The sequence below is a fragment of the Neurospora crassa genome, linkage group I (genome assembly GCF_000182925.2).
Source record: "Neurospora crassa OR74A linkage group I, whole genome shotgun sequence".
NCBI classification, from domain to species: domain Eukaryota; kingdom Fungi; phylum Ascomycota; class Sordariomycetes; order Sordariales; family Sordariaceae; genus Neurospora; species Neurospora crassa.
In genome coordinates, this window is record NC_026501.1 from 4104800 (window position 1) to 4123044 (window position 18245).

Consider the following 18245-nt stretch of genomic DNA (forward strand, 5'->3'; position numbering starts at 1 on the left):
CTTCTGCCTCATTGGCCCCCCCACACGTACAATCCCGTCGCTATAGTCTGGCTCATAAAGAATCCGGGGTGTAGCGTCTGGGGTTACCGCGCTGAGCCAGAGATCCGTAGATCCAGTGGCATCTCCATCAGCACCGAATACTACCTCCGTCTTGTGTAGCAAGATAGATTGGGGACCTCACAGAAAGTGCCTCAAATTCCGTGGACAGTTCCAAGCTTCAAGATGAAGACCTTGAGAGACCTTTCTGATACACCCTCACGCAATTTGACGGCCCGAATTGAACCTGGTCGTGAAGCAGCGGGCATGAAATGTCCTGAAACCCGTGCTTCCTCATCATCCGAGGTTTACAGAACCCAAGCCCGTCATCTTGCTGGCCAGTAATGGCTGGTAAAGTATCATTTTCAAGTTCAAGATGGCCTATAAAGGTTCGGAGCGCCGCTCCGAGACAATGACGGTATGTCCTGCCCACTGGCAATCGGATAATATTGGCCATCGGTTCCTGATTCTCGACGCTTTAACTTTTACCGTTCACCAAAATGAGGCCCGAAAGACAACTAAGCGTTGTCCTCGGACTGCTACTCTCAGCGGCGGTCCAAGTGGGAGCTCTTACGTCTTCAGAATGGTAAGATTGTCTTCCGTCTCTTCACCCCTCGCCCGTACTAGACCTCCAGGGGTTTCGGGAACGGTACGGACCACACGAAATACATGAGAAAGTACCCTGAACTGACTAGATATTCCTGTAGGCGCAAGCAGTCCATATATCAGGTCGTGACGGATCGTTTTGCTCGAAGCGATCTGTCAACCAGTGCGCCATGTGACACATCCCAGCAGGTATACTGCGGCGGGTCATGGCAGGGACTGATCTCGAAGCTGGACTATATTCAGGGAATGGGATTCACTGCTGTCTGGATATCCCCAATCGTGAAGCAGATTGACGGAGTTACCAAAGATGGGTATGTTTGGCCGCCATGGAATGCAGAGACTACCTACCAAACGCTCGTTATGGACATTAACTGGACAATTATCAAACTTAGGTCTTCTTATCATGGGTACTGGGCGTCAGATATTTGGTCCTTGAATCCTTCATTTGGCACCGCAGACAACCTCAAGGGGCTCTCCAAAGCGCTTCATGACCGCGGCATGGTAAGATTCCACTCTCCCTCGCCTGGCCAAGAAACACAGTCAAATGGTTGACATGTGACTGACCAAAGCACTGACATGTTGATTAGTACCTCATGGTGGATGTTGTCACCAACCACATGGCGTATTTGGGCTGCCGTTCGTGCATCAACTACCAAGGTCTCAATCCCTTCTCTTCCGTAAGTGATACCAAATGTATAAAGACAAGGTAGAGGAGTTTCTGAAGACTATTTAGCAATCTTACTATCACTCTCCGTGCACCATCAACTACGATAACCAAACCTCCATCGAAACGTGAGTGAATCGGTCCCATCCCCTGGCATGTAATTAGACCGTCAACAGGAGTTGGTACAAGGCAGACACTGACAAATGGAACTCAGATGCTGGCAAGGAAGTGATGTTGTCAGGTACGTCTGTCGTCGTCAAACAGCAACGTCAAGTGCTATGAAGTCATACATTCGGACTCTTGACTCCACGAGCAATGTCCCTTAGCCTGACTGACACCTCACATGTGCACACAGTTTACCGGACCTCAAAACCGAAACGTAGGTCAAGACTGTCCCAGGCTCCTATTCTGAAAGATGACTGATACGGCGAACGCAACAGCGACGACGTCCGTAAGATATGGCACGACTGGGTGTCCAAGATCGTGTCAACGTACAGTATGTATGTACACTGCTCCCCATTACTATCATATCAGTGATGAACAGGGCACTGTCTTCCTGTAGAGAACTAACCTAAACTGTTACAGCGATGGCCTTCGTATCGATAGTGTTAAGCACGTTGAAAAGTCCTTCTGGCCAGGATTCGAGTCCGCTGCCGGCGTGTTCGCCATTGGAGAGGTGTTCCAAGGAGACCCGGCGTATCTGGCACCGTACCAGAGCTACATCAGCGGCGTCTTGGATTATGCAAGGTAATGGGTGAACTAAACCTGAGCCTTTTGCATGTCGGCTCTCGCTTACCAGGTCAACTTTCTATGCAGCTATTATTGGATAGTAAATGCGTTCCAGTCAACAAGCGGCAACATCACTGCGCTGGCTAACGGTATGAACATACTTAAAGCTGCTGGTATGTCCAATGTCCTGGCCGGTTTCAACCAATGATACTGACAATATGATGAAGCGATTGACCTCAGTCTCTACGGGTCGTTCCTCGAAAACCATGACCAGGCTCGCTTTGCGCACAAAACTAGTGATATGGTAAGTTTCTGCTCTCTTATACATGTTAGTCGATGTGGTTCCTCGCTGATCCAAGGACTTCCTCCACTGCAGGTCTTAGCAAAGAACGTGTGTTGCCCCTTCCCTCCAGGGATGTTTGTCCTTCGTAGCACCTGTTGCTTCATCTCGGGAACACTTCCGTACTCAACGTACAGCAACTGACATCTGCAATAGGCAATTGCCTTTACGATGCTCAAGGACGGTCTGTACATGCCATTGCTAAATGTATAACCTGTGGTATCTGCTCGAATTTGGGCTGATCACCTTCATCTCCTATAGGCATCCCGATCATTTATCAGGGACAGGAACAGCATTATGCGGGCAGTGATACTCCCTACAACCGAGAGGCCCTCTGGCTTTCCGGCTTTTCAACTAACTCAGAGTTGTACACGTGGATTAAACGGCTGAATCAGCTTCGTACCCATGCTATCAAAAAAGACGACGGCTACCTGACATACCGTGCATGGCCCATCTACTCCGATAGCCACACTATTGCCATGCGCAAAGGTTCATCCAACAAACAAGTTGTGGGCGTCTTCACCAATGTCGGAGCGTCGTCCTCCACCGCCGTCACTCTGTCTTCGTTGGCGTCAGGATTCAGTGCAGATGAACCTGTCACCGACGTCGTGAGTTGCGATAGCTTCATCACCGACTCTGGAGGCAGCATAACCATCACACTTTTTGGGGGGCTCCCAAGGATCTTATACTCCACAACGCTTCTCAACGGCAGCGATATTTGTTCCTCACGGTCAGCTCCCACTTCGACCACCAGCACAAATTCCGGAGTTCCTACATCGATTTCGTCGGCGGGTAAGTTTCATATCCGTAGGATGTTTTGCAACCGAATATAACCACAACCATGCGCAGGAGGACTGACGAGAACCGACCATCATCACCTCTGATATAGCATCGACATCTTGCACTGCCACTGCAGTACCCATCACCTTCGAAGCGCTGGTTAGCACGTCCTATGGTGAGACAGTTAAGCTGTAGGTCCTAACAACATCCTCGCCGCCCGCAACGTACAAAGTCACTTAACCGATGCTTGATCGGCCGTATAACAGCTAATTCGAGAATACAACAACGTATAGATTGGGCAACACGACTACCCTCGGTAGCTGGAACACCGCCAACGCTGTGACGCTAAGCGCGTCAAAGTACACCAGCAGCAACCCGCTGTGGTACGTATCCTTCGACCTTGCGCCGGGAAATGTCATACTATACAAATTTATCAAGGTAAACAGTTCAGGGACTGTTTCTTGGGAGAGTGATCCCAATCACAAATATACGGTGCCTTGCGCAGCCGCCACGGTATCTTCAACTTGGAGGAAATGACATAATAATTTTGGTGAGGCCGGCGGAGTGAGATTGATAACTGTCATTCGCGGTAGGTATCAAACAGTTTAGTAAAAATGGGAAAGGGGGGCATGGGCAGCTGAGGAAGTCTCAGTATAAAAATACTTTGCCAGGGCCATGATTGCAAAAGAAGAAGCCGTTCGATTACAGTACCTATTTCTATATTGACCTGTTCTTTTACTGGTAAACTCATAGCTCTTCCTGCCATCTGCACTTTCATCTACACTTCCAATTGCACATTCATCTGTACATTCATAAGTTTCTTACGCCTTTAACGTCGTTCGATTCTAGTCATACCTTTATTCACATTTTTACACCTTGATTCTTCAGCAAAGAATTCGTTCCATCTTTCAGTTACGGTACAACGCATTATCTAGCATCTACACAGGCCACAACCCGAAGCCAGAACCAGCCTTTCATTGCCCGGGGAAGCGAAGGCAGCTTTGCTGCTTCCCGAACACCAGATGTAACATATAAGGAACAGAATAAGACACCGCTTGCCCCAGACTACCGTTCATGCTCATTTATGAGCCCCATATCGCTGTCTCTAGCCTCGACCTAACCACTGAGGTCAAATGCCTTCTTGGCCCGGTCCCAATACCGTTGCCGATCATCCGCCATGGTGGTGCCAACGCACTTTGTGATATAATCGCTGTACCCCTCGTCGGTGCCCATCTTCATTTTAGCCTTCACCTCGTCCGAGCAATGCTTGTCGACGAACCAACGGGCAGAGTCAAAATTGCGAAAGTCGTCCGCTATGACAAGCTGCAAAATCTCCGGCCCTGACTTGCCTTCGATGGGCAAGTTGAGGTCTTTTGCATACTCGCTGACATACTAGACAGTTGTTTTGTTAAGGTCAGTCCCAGATACACGTATACAAAGTAAGCTTGATCAAACGTAGTCAAAGTTTCGGTAGAGCAAAACTAACCATGGGCGACATCATATTCGCAGTGCCTTGGTCGGGGTGGCCTGGGCTTGGGAAATGGTTGATCCTGAACTTCAAATCACCGCTCTCGACGCCGATGAGCGACAGGATCATAGCAATCTCGCCTGTGGTGCGGCCCTTGAGGGAGTTGATCAGATGGGGAGCAGCCTCCTCCGGTGTCCTGCACTCCTTAGAGAATTCGAACTGCGAGCAATCGGTCAAGGCCCCAGGCATGATGGATTTGATAGCCTCCACAGCATAGATGGACTTGCTTTCCAAGCCGGCAGCACCGGCAAGCCCAGCAAACAGGGCAAAGTAAACGAGCTGGGTATGCATTTTACGTGATATAGATAGGCGAGAAGTTGTTGATGGTTGTTTGTAATAGTGGGCGCTCTGACCGAACCGTTCGTAAGAGGTGATTTTGATGAGTTGAAAGCAGTGAGTGAGAACTGCACGGGGGTATCGAGAAGGAATGCTGAAGGGGAGGGGGAGGAAGTTGCGAAGGACGAGGGCCTTTGTCCGGCAAAAGTGGCGGTCGACGTGTTATAAGCATAAAAAATGGATTAAAAAAAGACACAACCAAATATGGCGGCCTTTCTTCAATGTGTTGACGCCCAATTGAGTGAAGGATCAGTCGAAAAGGAGCAAACAGGGAGTAGACGAAGGATTCGGGGCCATGGGCCTATCAAGTTGTCGCAGAAGTTTGGACGAATGTGAAGGCCTTGTAAGATGGGGACTGGTGCCAGTGGGGGCTGGGATCACTTACACTACTAGTGTACTAGTTAATTGTATAGCCTCATCCATGAATCGAGACCAGTACGTACCTACAGCGCTACGTCTACTATGTAGACTTCAACCTGTCCAAGCCGCCATGACGGACAAACCCTTCATACAATGGATTTTGGTAGGCCCACGAAGGCTCTCTATCACTCGAACTTCAGACTTGGCACCCGAACAGCTGGCGCTTGTTTCCTCTTTGATTCCCGGCCGTTGTCGTCAATGCGCACACAACTGGATCTCGCATCACCAACACGTCCGCCCAGAAGAGTAGGTAATGTGGCGTACCACGACACATGACGCCTGACTTGTTGAGTCTGACGGCTGATTTTCCGTTTACGTCCACAATCCCACAGCGGCGTACACTACAATGTCCTACAATGTGCACCCATTGTTGCCAACCATGCACCTATGGCAAAGGCCAAAGACGTTAGGGGCGGTTTGCCCCTGCATGGGTCGTGATGACATGCCTGCCAATCAGCATCGTGTCTCACCTCTTCCTGGGAGGCTTGGAAACCGCGGACCCCAGAAACATCGCACTTTGTCACGGTAGCATCAGAAGACGCCGTACTGGTTGGGACGAAAGGATAGAATCGAAAGGATGATCCCCGAGCCAACAAACGAACCCAGCTTTGACCAGTCCGACTAAAAGGGCCCATGAGCCATTGCAAACCGTCACACTTTTTTTTTGTCTTTGCTTGTGTTTGAGAGGGAACACAGAGGGTGACCGCAGAATGGCTCAGGCGAATGTGGATACCACCTTGGAAGAAGATCTGGCATTGGCTACGAACCGACTGCGATGAGGTACTGCTTAAACACTTCGACCGTTGAAGGCCACTTGTCCTACTAAAAAGGAATCACCAAACCTGATGAAACAAATTCGCGGTACGATGCAGCTTATTGTCCCGTTCAGTTCTTGAACGTATAGGAATATGGAACAATGAAACCGAATCGACTATGTGTGACTCTGGTCTGCATGATGCCCAATCGTTTAGAGCGACAAACACGCCTCTACACGGACGGGTACCGTAGGAATGATCGTCTCGGTAATTGGTACCTTGCATTTTTCTGGTACCTGAATATCACTCCGTTGGAGCTTCTCTATTAGACCGCTTCTGGATACGTGTCACACTGACAACGCCCATTCTATCTTTCGTTGCTTGTCGATCTTGATATCTTCCCTTTCCCAGTCAAATTCCTCCAGACCGACATAGCCGCGCAACGCAATCTTTTAAAACAAGATAATTTGAGAAACCCATTTAAAAAATGCTCGTAAGATGGACCGAAGATAACCCCCTTTTACCCCTCGTATTATAAGCTCAGGGCAAACGAAGCCAAAACGCACACATTTTGCGCCAAACCAGGCTCACGAGGCACCCGGGAATCGAGGGTCATATTCGTCATAGTAAGGATCCCTTCCACGGGCTACTCGCTCTGTGTCCTCTCTCACCAAAGTACCATGTCTAGTACATGCTGCGGATGGAGCCTCGCGCGAATCCGCGGTACAGACAGGCTGCTCGCTGTCAGCATATGAAGCCGCACCGTCAGGATTCGCGTCCCGATGGGCCCTACGTCCCGCATCTTGGAAAGATTGGGCTGCCGAGTCCCGTCGTACGGGGCGCCGGATGAGATACTCTCCTCGCTCGTCCCTAACTTGCACGATCTCATATGTGTCGGCAGGCAGTGCTGGTGCCAGTGGCCGTGACTGAGACCGGGCGTCTACCAAATTGCGGTAGTACTCCGGTCTAGGGATTTGGTCTTGATCATGATACTCCGGCCGGGGAGGAGGTCGGCCATATACCTCAGTGTCAGCTCGCCTTGGGACATATCCCGACACAACTGTTTGTAAACGATAGCGGCTGTACTCCACCTCGTCGTTCAGAGGAGGTACCCTAGCCCCAGAGAGATAGGCTGGTGCTACCTGCTGCATCAACAGACTTCGATCTCTTCCCGCCGGGACCGACTGGTAACTGGTACCGTACACCGGGGACCTCGAACGTCTGGAATCCTCGTCGTAGCGATCATAGATTCTCGACGGGGGTGCGGCGCCCGAGACTGCGGCCATTCCGTGCTCGATGGTGTAAGAGCGATCATTCAAATTTCTATGTCGATGGTCAACCGCCGAAGGGTGTCCTTGGTGCTGTAAACTTGACATTTCTTCGTGTCCAGTAATCGACAGGGGTTGCATTGCCCGACTAACCGCCATCGAGGGTCGTGGAGGCGTGTGGGTTGCTGGATGAAAAACTAATGAAGCTTCACGCGGCCGATTGGCATGTTCGCCAGCGCCAGAGTTATGGTACGAGGAATATGACTTGCCGGACTCAGTCCTGCTTGTATTCCATCCCTTGTTCTGCTCCTCAGTTCCGGCCTCAACCTTTTTGGCTTCCTCAAAGGACAAGCGGGCACTCTCCATGGCTGGGTGAAGATTCACATGCCTGTCCTGATTATCCATGTCACTGATGTCATCAAGAAGGTTTCGTGCTTCAGCCATTGTGCTTTCCTCTTGCACGTCTCTTCCAAAGTCAGAGATATCCGGGACGGATAGATTCAAGCTTGGTTGTTGCTCTGAAACATAGTTGGTGAGGGTAGGTAGGACCATGTTGCCGGAGTCTCTACCAGATGGATGACCGGCCGATAAATATTGCCTTGGGGCGGGGGACCCATTGTATGGTTGTTCACGACCGGCGAGACCGTTCAGCTCCAGTCCCGAGAACTCGAAGTGCCTACCCTTAGACAGCACCGGGTACGGTGAAGGGTATTGTTGAGCAGACGTCAAATGGGGTTGGAAGAGATATGGCAGAGCATCTGCAAGCATACCCCTCTGGGGCTCGCCACAGGTTCTCAATTTTGAAAGTGCTTCGAGATTAGGGAGCAAAACCATATCCATGATCCAGTCAAGCAGTGGGTAAATTCCCTGAGCCTGCATAGGCTCGATATGTTTGGATTGGAAGTGATTAACCAGCTGCGGCATGGAAAACGCTTTTCGTTCTTCCACCACGTGCGGAGCATTTCCAAGTTTGAGATGGCAGGCTTTGCAGACCAGTCCGTTCACGTTCCGCACAGGCCGCATGTCCTTATTGTTGGAAAGACCATCGATGAACATGGAAAATGGAGGAACCTCGCCAAACATTGCATGAAACCGTTTGACGAGATGATGGATCGTGACGAAGACCCTAATGCTGCCTGGCAGGTCTCTGATAACCCCAAGACTGTTCCAGGTTTCGCGCGATGACCGAGCAACTATCTCGAGCCTGATCTGGTAGCCGTCGGGGTATCCAGGAGGTTGTATTTCAGGGTACGAACTGTGAGCATTTGCCTGAAAAGAGTTGTAGTTGTAGGCTTGTACCGCAGGTGGCGGTGGCCCATATCCTTGTGGCGGCTCGCTGGTAGCGAGGGGGGGGTACGTTGTAGCCGGATGTTGGTAAGGCGGATACAAGGGCGGCTGAGCTACATAAGGCTGCTGCTGCTGCTGCTGCTGCTGCTGCTGCTGCTGCTGTGGTGGTGGTGGGAGCGGCGGCTGTCCGTAAAGGGGCTGCTGTGGAGCGGGATTATAGTGGCCTTGAGGGTAAACTGGCGGAAGGATTGCCTGATACTGTTCTGGATATAGCGCAGTATGATATCCAGGTGCTGGATAGGTTTGAAAGGAAGGAAGCCCGGCGTGTCCATTCGTGGACGGGTAGTCGTGTCCCTGTGGCAACACAGGCACTCCCAAGCTACCAACAAAAGATGGTCGGAAGCCGTGGTTGTGAGGTGGTTGTTTGGAGAGTCGATGCTCATAACGAAAAGGAGGGTATTGCGGCCACTCTGCCCTCCAATGAACAACGATGGTGCCTAAGCTGAGAGCAGTCGTGTGTTTGGCTGCGTAGTGTTGGATTACTCCCTCAAAGCCAAATGTTTTCGCATTTGAGTCACACCCATTGCAATAGAAAAGCTCTTTGCGGTATGACTCCGTATGAGGCTTGATCTTGGTATCAAAAATCCACTTCATGTTCTCCAAGGTAAGCTTTTGGGTGAAGGGGCCCTCTGGAGGATCGACCGGGACTTCTCGGCCGACGGAGTGAGCAGCAGCGGCCTTCTCGGCGACCTCAGCATAGAAACGTTTTCGTATGTAGCAAAGAACATCAACGGCAAACTTGGCGCAGTTATCCCTTGTCACTTTCTTGCCCTTTCCCCAAGTCTCACGAATTGCCTCGTCAGCAAGACCGGCTATTCTCACACGCAATGGCGCTTGCGTCTCCTCCCATTGCTTATCTATGAGTTCCCGCGCCTCCTTCGTTGTTGCCAGTGTCGCCTCGAGTTGACGACGCTCGGTGCGATTCTGCTGAGCCTCTTCTTTGACCACAAGCAGTCCAGGGTGTCGGTGTTCTGCCTCACCTCGTTGGGTAAGGAGTCTAGGCTTAAGAAAATCCCAATCCTTGTCCTGGAACGGGAGGACAATCTGCATGGCCGCTTCGAACGCAGGAAGATGCCGAAGGACATCGGGTGTAAGGGGAGGATCCAAGAGTAGAGCCCGTCGCTCAATTTCAGCCTTTCTGATGGCCTTGAGTTTAGCAACCTCCTCGGCGGTCCTTTCTTGTCGTGGTTGAGACAAAGCCTGCGATGAGGGCACTTGTGCTCGGGTTGCGGGTAGAGCAATTGGATAAGAGGTTGGCGATGCGGCAGGCGTTGCGGAGTTTGAATTCGGGATCGACGAGACTTTGGTGTTAACATAGCCTGGATAAAGTTCGGTACGCATCCTTGTAACGCCACCTGACATATACCATTTCTCCCACCTTAATGCCTGATTCTGCATATTCTTACCACGGTTATTGAGGCCCTTCATCCATTCGTCCATGGCTCCAGGACCGAGGGCTTGGACGTCATGGAACTCCTTGTTCACTTCGGCGACGTCGGTGGCGGAAAACAATTTTAGTTTATCTGTGTTAGACGTATTGGATGGCTGAATGCGGAGGTCTGGCGTTACGTAGGCGAACGCAATTCCTTGAAGAACTGCGGAGGGGGTAGATTGAGTGACCATGAAGTCGATTTCCTGGACGTATTAGCCAGCTGTGAGATTCTCTCTCCAGCTTTTGACGCAGACATACCTTGGTCGAGGTCATTACCAAGCAGCGGCCGCAGAGGCGACTAGCGAACGGCCAGATGACAGCAACACCATTCAGGCCCGGGCCTAGACAAGGAGCAGCTGCTGTAGAGCATGTTTCAGACAAAGCAGCATGGCTTTGTGCCGGTTGCTTGTTGCATTTTTGGCACTTTAGTGAGCAAGCGAGCCGCCACATATCGATCTCGGCCATTGACCGAAGAGGGGCAGGCATCTGTGGCCAAAAAAGCCGCCTGGATAGCTGCCAGATGACATTTGGCTTGAGGAAACCCAATACTCCCTTGGCGGTTGGAAGAGGAACTTCTCTGTTGACCAGTGACGAAGAAGGATCAAGATAATGGTTGAACAATTTGTTAACGCGTAGCAAATTGCCCAGTGATCGTGGGGGGCAGAAACTGAAGATATGATGCCAAACCTCAGCAGACAACCGAGACTTATCCTTCGGCAGCTTGTTTGATGCGACAGCTTGTCTGGCCCGGTCCTGCGCCAGCTTCACCTTTTTGACGTTTGCACCAGACTCGGAAGAGTGCTCGGAATCGACAGCATGCTCGCGACTCTGGCGCTTCCCTAGCAACGACATTTTGGGAGCTTCTGGCATGCCGACGTCCGGCTCTGTCTGGGTCGGTACGGCAAGCACAGTGCTCGCCGCTGATGATGAGTCGAACACCTCCATGGAGCTATTGCGATCTTGATCATCCCTTAACGTTGGAACTGAGCCACTTCGTTTCGGCACCGGACCCGGATGAACGTCTTCTCCATCCCCAGTCATCGTGACAACGCAGAAGAGAACCTTGGCTGACGCAGTGGGATGGATGGAAAATGATGATGGCGGCAGGGACAGTGGAAATGAAAGTATGTAGAGGTGATATCAAGAAGAAAGAGGAGAAGGACGGAGGTAAGGTAGCCGTTCTAGGGGTAACACTTGTCAATGGCAAGGAGGACAACCTCGACAGCTCTGTAAGGTTGACAACGATCGGCTAGACCTGGACCTTGCACACCAAAGAAAACTTCTTTCCTTGAAAGGCCGAAGAAAGTGGTGAAAACCCAGCCGAGCAGAGAGCTCCCTTTCCCGGTCGGAGGCTGCCAATCCACAGCACAGAAATGAGCCAAGTCCAGTTCAGCGCTAAATCAGATGAAGGTCCGCGGGTTCTGTGATATCTTCGACTACCCACATACACCTTGGAAGTCTTGTTGGTATATGGGCGAAGTCGGCCGAGATCGGTAAAGGTATAGTAGCTTCCTTGCCGTCTGCGTCAACTTTGTTGTGCGATATGACTGCTAAGGTGGTGGTGAGCGTGGTTGAAGGTTGGTATAGTGCATAGGATTAGCTGAACGTGAAGGGTGAGCTGCTGACGTGAAAGGTAGAAGATGAATGAATGGTGAATGGCAGAGGGCGCGTGGGCGGCAATCGCACCAGACAGCCGCACCAGACAGCCGCACCAGACAGCCGCACCAGACAGCCGCACCAGACAGCCAAGCGCAGCCGCGACTGTTGAAACTGATGACCGTGTTCGTTGTGGTGGTGCTCGTGGCCGCGGCCTATTTACGTACACCTTGTGGGAGAAGAGAGATGTCTTGACGACCAGAAAATGACCTGGAGTGTGGAAAAATCGTGGTCAAGGAATCCGGGGTAGGGCCTCGCTCCTGCCTATTCGTCTGCACAGAGGAACGAACTTTGCAACCGTTACCGAATCCCGTCTTCCATATTCGACTTGTAATGCAGTGATACCTCTACCTTCCTCCCAGCAAAAAGTTGCGGCGATGGTCCGTGCCCCGAGGCTCCTCGCGCTTGCAGCCTGCCTGACTTCTGTGCTTTGGCGAGTTTGGGATGTTTCGTTAGCTTGTGTGGCGCGTGTTAGTAACGAGTGTACTATACTGGCACTAGTCTAAATACTTACCTTAGCTAAGTACTTGTACCTGACGCTTATATGTACAGTGTACACGCGAATAATATCTGTCCGAGTGACAACTCGGTCAAGCTTTAAATTATGGCATAGTATCACTCTTTTTTCCAGACGAGAAATTGACATTTAAGCGGTGAGCACCATTATCTAAGTAGTGCACATTTCTTCCAGAGACACGTATTTTCTATTCCTGCAGCTAGCCAGCAGGTGGCTACTCTTATCAAAAGTCGTGAAACAAAAAAACACACAAGCCACAAGTGCCTCCATTGAGAAACTGCCATAACCCCTTTCTAAGTCTGATCGGTTCATAATACATACATCAGTCGTACTGCTGCTACCAGAGTCGGCCTCGCAAGATCTGTAGGTGTAGCCTGAGGAAAGGTAGAGCCCAGCCTTATACAACCTCACCAATGATCTTAGCCGCCTCCCGATATGTCTGGAGCAACTTTTCGCACTTCTCCCGCTCCTTTTTCACTGCATCATCCTCATAAAGCAGCTCCTCAAACAGCGTCTCCTTGTAGAGTTCGCTAACAAGGCGGTTTTGAACAACATCCTTGCAGTGGTTGACTAGTAAATGCATGATCGCCTTGGGCACCTGATCTGCGATGCTTTCGCGCACAATGTTGAAGTAGGAGCTAATCAAAGCCCGGATCAGCTCGGCTTCCATCGCCTCGCGATCTGTCATGGCCGGCTCGCCGTCATTGCTCTGCATCAGAAAGTTGTTAGCATAGGCCGCGCAAAAAGAGAAAAAAAAAAAAAAAAAAAAAAAAAAAAAAAACATTTGCAAGAGACTTAAAGCGAATATGGCCAACTCACAAGCTCAGTGCCCTTCGCATTGCCGACATAGTCCATGTCATCATCCACTTTCATCGACTGAGCAGGCGCTCGCACCTGTCTGTCGTCTGGGCGTCTCATGCTTTGGCTAAATGTAGGCTCCATGGCCTGGTTGACATGGCGTCCAATGTTGCCGCTGTTTGAAGGACCGGGAACAATGGCTCCGTCTTTGCCAAAAAAATAGTTCAGAAAGGACTCCTTGGCATTACCCACGCCTTGCCCTCCGTTGAAGCGAGAAGGAGAATTCGATCTGGCTCCGTTCAAAGCGCTTGCAATGCTGCCGGGGCCGTTCTCCCGGACAGCCGGAGACATGCTGCGGGCACCCTTTCCAGCGGTTTTGCGCACGTGGACGTTGTCCGTCTTCTCCAGGGTAGTACTTTCTTCTTCCCCTTCAATAGGGGTCTCGGTGGCATTCGTGCCAAGCTCCTTCAGCCGTCTCCGTTCACGTCTTTCGCGCTCCTCTTGAATCAGACGTTTCCTCTCTCTCTCCTGCTTATTGCTCACAACGTGGCTCATTGCTGCAGCCGCACCGAGGAAGTTGGGGTGGTTAGTGTTGATGTAAGCCCTCTGGATGGAAATTAGCGACTCGACATAGTTGGACGCGGGACCCAACCGTTCCCTAAGCAAGTCAGAAACAACTTCGATGAGCTTGGCTTGCAGCCTGGGAAACCTCGATAGCTCAGTCGAGCCACAAGTGTGGCAGATCTTGATGAGCTCCTCATATACCAACTCTACGCAGCGCTGACTGGGTGGCTCAAGAAGCTTGATCTGGGGCTTGACAAGGAGATCGAAGGCCATCTCAGGCACAAACAAACTAGGCCGGGGACCAGTCGAGTTGCGAATCGCGGTCCGGATATCGAGCGCGGTTAAATTGGAAGTGGGGTCGATCGATTCCAGAGAGCTTCCAAAGACCGAGTTGAAAATGTAGTAGATGCGAGCACCGCCGCAGAGCTCTTTTGTCGAGATTTCCGTTGAGGTACCGTCAATGGACGCGATGAAAGATGACGCAAACCTGGTCATGAGCTGCAGAATAAGAGAACCTCGGTGCTCCTTGCCACTGAAGTGCATGTCCCCGTAGCTTGCCAGTTCCTGCTGGGTTTGACCCATCAAGGTATTAAGACGAGCCTTGATGTCTGGCAAGCGTTCGCGAATGTGAGCCATCAAGGTGGTGTTGAGGGTCCTGGCGAGGAACTGAGTTCCGCAACGGGTGGAGATGTTTCGATACGCGGGATGATGCCTGAAGAACTCGGACTCGGACTTCAAGGCCTCTTCCATGGGCTTGTTGCCCTGAATATCCTGCTGCGATCTGTTTACCACGCCAATCCAACCAAGCTTGAGCGGGTAGACCCGACCAGACAGTATGTCCAGGGCATTTGTTCCGTGATCCATGAGATCGACTTTTGTGAGAACACCAATGGTCCTCCTACCCATGGGATCGACATGCCTGGCAAGCTTCAAGGCCTCCGAGTTCACAATGTCGACGTTAGCAGGCGAGACAGCCAAGACAATACTGTTGGGCTTTGCAATGTACTCGGAGATGAGGTTGCGCGTCTGCTTCTCTATGTCTGTAGGCTGGTCTCCAATGGGAACCTGCACGGATATACGTTAGACCAAGTTATGACGGCATGTTCACCAGAGCTTCAAAGCGGCGTACCTTTGTGAGACCAGGCAAATCAACGAGCGTTAGGTTCAAAACGTGGGGAGAGAAAATCTTTAGGTTGATGGGCTGGCGGTTAATTCCCTTGTTGGTACCCGCAACTCGCGCGGTCTCATTCTCGATTTCGCGCTTGACGTCGCCAAAATCGGTGAACCTCCGATTGGGAATGTGGTGAAACTCTGCCCACTCGTTGCGGCCAGCAGCATTGGGGTTCCTGTAGCTGGGATGGGTTGCATCTTCGGCGTCGTCGTCGGCGGGGACGTTTATTAGCTGAAGAATGAGGGGTCTCCGAGTAACGATTCCACTGCCGCGGGGAAGAAAGTCGCGACCGACAATGTTCTCGAGGACGGACGACTTTCCAGCGGACTGGGATCCAACGACAACCTGTGATGGAGAGCAGGGGTCGTCAGCAGTCTGGTGGCGGAAAAGGAAGGGGAAAGAAGGACGATGGGGCAAGGAGCGGTTGCGGGCATGGAGCGGACAGGTGAAGGTGGTGGGCGGGTATTGCGTACGATTTGGGGCAGATCCAGGGAATCGTTGCCGATGGTGTTGAAGACCAAGTCTTGCAACTTGTTGACAACGCCCAGCAGATCGTCACCGAGGGCAGCCATGATGACGGTTGAGCGGGGGGAAAAAGCCGAGAAAATCAGTCGCGTTTAGAAAGCGCAAACGCAAGCGGTAAGGTGGGCGGAAGCGGGAGTTGAGCGCAAGACGGAAGTGTGAAAACGGGCCCGAGGTCGGGCAGGACGAGGTCACGATTCGGGCGGTCGCACGGGACCGGGTGGGTGTATGGGGGCAAGTGGGCTCCCGGGTTTATCTGAGGGTCGATGGTCTCGTCGATTCACAAAATGGGTAAATACAAGACGAGTGCTAGGTGGTGGTTGGCGGCTGTGCGGGCGGGTGGCAGGAGAAGAGGCTGGCGACAGAAACCGAGTCGGGCAGGTGGTTTGGATCAATCGGATCGGCTTCAGGACAGGAAAAGAGTTTACAACCGAAACTTGTGTTGCCTGTTGCTGGCTGACTGGCGGGACAAGGCACGAGGCGATCAATGATCTATCCAAGTGCAGCCAATACGTACAACGAGTTCAAGGCAGCACACAGACAGCTCGAAACCTGAAGCGATGAGGGATGCCCTCAGTAGTTGTCGCGGCGCCTCGATGGTGAGTGTGGATGTGGATGCGGACGTCGATGTGGATGCCAAAAATCTATAACCCGGGGAGGGGGGGCGCGCTTCCAGAATCCAAAGCGTTGCAAACACCCATTCACTCGACACAGTGAGGGAGAGGGAGGGGTCGGTCCATGGTCCCCTCGGGTCAAATTCCACGTCCCCACTTTCACTTGGTCGTCAAAAGTTTAAAACCTCGCTCAAAGGGGGCAGTTCCCTTGATGCGTTGTCGTCGCGCCTGCACCCGGGCAAATCGAACCCGACCCGGCCTGATGAACAGGTTTCCAGGCCTTCATGCAACCGGCACGTTGACCTGTGTACCCGACAACACACCGGGGTCTGTGACTGGCTCTCGGCGGCTCAAAGAAGAGTTCAGAATTTGAAGCTCAACTGCCACGGCTCCACAGACAAGCACCTCTTATGTACATTGTCCACTACACCACTACACTATAGGTATAGAGGTTGAAATTCGACAGCGGGGACGGCGGAAGGCGGGATGGCGGGGATGAGCAGGCATTACACGGTGCGTCATCTGGCTTGTCCGTTGATCCGAAGTTCTTGGCTCCCGGCCGGGCTGCGGACCGCGGGCTCAGACAACGGTGGACGGAGGGCGGAGGGAGAGACGGGACCTTCGGAGGTCGTCCACTCAGCACATGTCGCTGGCCTGCCGATCTGAACATCGGAGTCTGTTTCCGGGATGCATGCAGAAAGTCCTTGAGGTTTATACCGGTAGTTCCCCATGGACATCAAGCCGACTTCGTTCGTACCGTAGCTCCATGGTCCCGAGCGTATCTCTGTCCACGATCCACTATCCACCCTAGGTACCTACCTACGCAGTACCTAGTAATCTGTAACCTCCCGTGCTGCCACCTTCCGGTAAAACCGAACCCGGGGACCTCATAATGCCCTTGGCCTTCCCATTCAGCGCTTGCTCAACTGCACTAACAAAGCTTACCCCGTGGGCAGGCATTTCATGAGCCTGCTACGTTAGGGTCCAGGTAGCTGAGACCGTGCTGGAATGCCGATTTCCAGGAGCACTTCATCCGCATTCAAGACTCCAGCGGGCAGTTGCACACCTCGAATCCCCAGCTGCGAACGCCCTGCAAGAGGAGGAAAACCACAGAGGGGGGAACCCAAAACTTGGTAAAAGCTAGAGGTACCTCTACCTAAGCTAAACAAAAACCAAAATACCCTGCCCTGCCCTGGTTTCGTTTGACTACCTCTACCAACTTTGCGGCAGTTCATCACCGTCACCGGCTTTGCAATATGAGTACCTTTGGAAGTCCCGGTGCCTTGCCAACAACAAAACCCACGCCGTAAGTCCACGAGCCCAGAATGCAATGTTCTACCCTGAAGGCTTGTCCAACTGACCAACAACACCTCAAGGCCCCAGAGAGGCAGCTTTCCCCTGGATCATGACGGTAAGGCTCAGCACCAATGCATGTATACACTGGTCTCAGCTCTCACGCATACTTTGCCCTCCAGGAGAATGCAAACACGTCATGACAACCTACCTTGCCTGCATCAAGAGGGTCAAGGGAGTCAACGAAGATGAGTGTCGATCGCTGGCAAAGGCCTATCTCGCATGCCGCATGGAACGGTGGGTGGCAGCTACAACTCCCTGAATGTCTCTGTCTGGTCCCGCGCTAACCATGCGATATTCAGCAACTTGATGGCCAAAGATGATTTCAAAAACCTAGGCTTCAAGGAAGACGAACCATCAAGTACGCCCAAGCCGGCCGCTGAGGCTGAAAAGGGCGTGAAGGGAGAGTTACGGTGGTGAGAGGCTTGAGTTGTAACCAGCGTTGCTTGATGACATGTATGGGGGAAAAGGAAAAAAAAAAAAAAAAAAAAAAAAACATTTTTGGCCTTTGCCGACGTCTCCTTCCATTTCGCGAATCGTCTGTCTTGTCAAAAGCTTGCAAGTTGCGCCACAAACACCTGTTACCCCTGCCACCAGCTAGCGCCAACCCTTTGTGCGGAGGCATACCTTCTTGTCGATCCCATCCCTAGGCGCGGGGACCATCACCGTTACGGCGCCGACGGGAGTTTACCGTTTCACAAATCCGCTACCGAGTTGGCCGTATTCATTCACCCTACTGAAAGAGAGGAATAGCAAGACAAGGTGCAGGTTGAAACTCCATAGATGTCCCCTGGAAAGCTGGATTCACA

General features: G+C 51.9%; 5 protein-coding genes across 5 annotated transcripts; 2 read left to right on the forward strand and 3 right to left on the reverse strand.

Moving 5' to 3' along the window:
* Positions 1-73: 73 nt before the first annotated feature.
* On the forward strand, positions 74-3810 carry gh13-2 (glycosylhydrolase family 13-2). The gene is made up of 16 exons (XM_958972.2): positions 74-622; positions 744-953; positions 1035-1143; positions 1230-1319; positions 1376-1434; positions 1521-1547; positions 1662-1685; positions 1747-1806; positions 1892-2053; positions 2123-2208; positions 2263-2339; positions 2412-2426; positions 2532-2559; positions 2637-3167; positions 3265-3346; positions 3449-3810. The coding sequence occupies exons 1-16, from the start codon at positions 537-539 to the stop codon at positions 3690-3692; spliced, it is 1890 nt and encodes a 629-aa protein (XP_964065.2). The 5' UTR covers positions 74-536; the 3' UTR covers positions 3693-3810.
* Positions 3811-3977: 167 nt separating this feature from the next.
* On the reverse strand, positions 3978-5558 carry NCU09806 (hypothetical protein). The gene is made up of 3 exons (XM_958973.3): positions 5463-5558; positions 4642-5408; positions 3978-4547 (listed from the first exon to the last, which is right to left on the reverse strand). The coding sequence occupies exons 2-3, from the start codon at positions 4972-4974 to the stop codon at positions 4272-4274; spliced, it is 609 nt and encodes a 202-aa protein (XP_964066.1). The 5' UTR covers positions 4975-5408; positions 5463-5558; the 3' UTR covers positions 3978-4271.
* Positions 5559-6349: 791 nt separating this feature from the next.
* Positions 6350-11859, reverse strand: NCU09807 (hypothetical protein). The gene is made up of 3 exons (XM_958974.3): positions 10500-11859; positions 10216-10444; positions 6350-10128 (listed from the first exon to the last, which is right to left on the reverse strand). Exons 1-3 carry the CDS (start codon positions 11280-11282, stop codon positions 6782-6784), a joined length of 4359 nt encoding a protein of 1452 aa, XP_964067.2. The 5' UTR covers positions 11283-11859; the 3' UTR covers positions 6350-6781.
* A 687-nt stretch (positions 11860-12546) lies between these two features.
* NCU09808 (dynamin-1) lies at positions 12547-16552 on the reverse strand. Its single transcript, XM_958975.2, has 4 exons — positions 15421-16552; positions 14906-15292; positions 13234-14841; positions 12547-13123 (listed from the first exon to the last, which is right to left on the reverse strand). Exons 1-4 carry the CDS (start codon positions 15517-15519, stop codon positions 12812-12814), a joined length of 2406 nt encoding a protein of 801 aa, XP_964068.1. The 5' UTR covers positions 15520-16552; the 3' UTR covers positions 12547-12811.
* A 462-nt stretch (positions 16553-17014) lies between these two features.
* Positions 17015-18076, forward strand: NCU09809 (mitochondrial copper ion transporter). The gene is made up of 4 exons (XM_958976.3): positions 17015-17389; positions 17460-17494; positions 17559-17673; positions 17739-18076. Exons 1-4 carry the CDS (start codon positions 17340-17342, stop codon positions 17854-17856), a joined length of 318 nt encoding a protein of 105 aa, XP_964069.3. The 5' UTR covers positions 17015-17339; the 3' UTR covers positions 17857-18076.
* Positions 18077-18245: the final 169 nt, after the last annotated feature.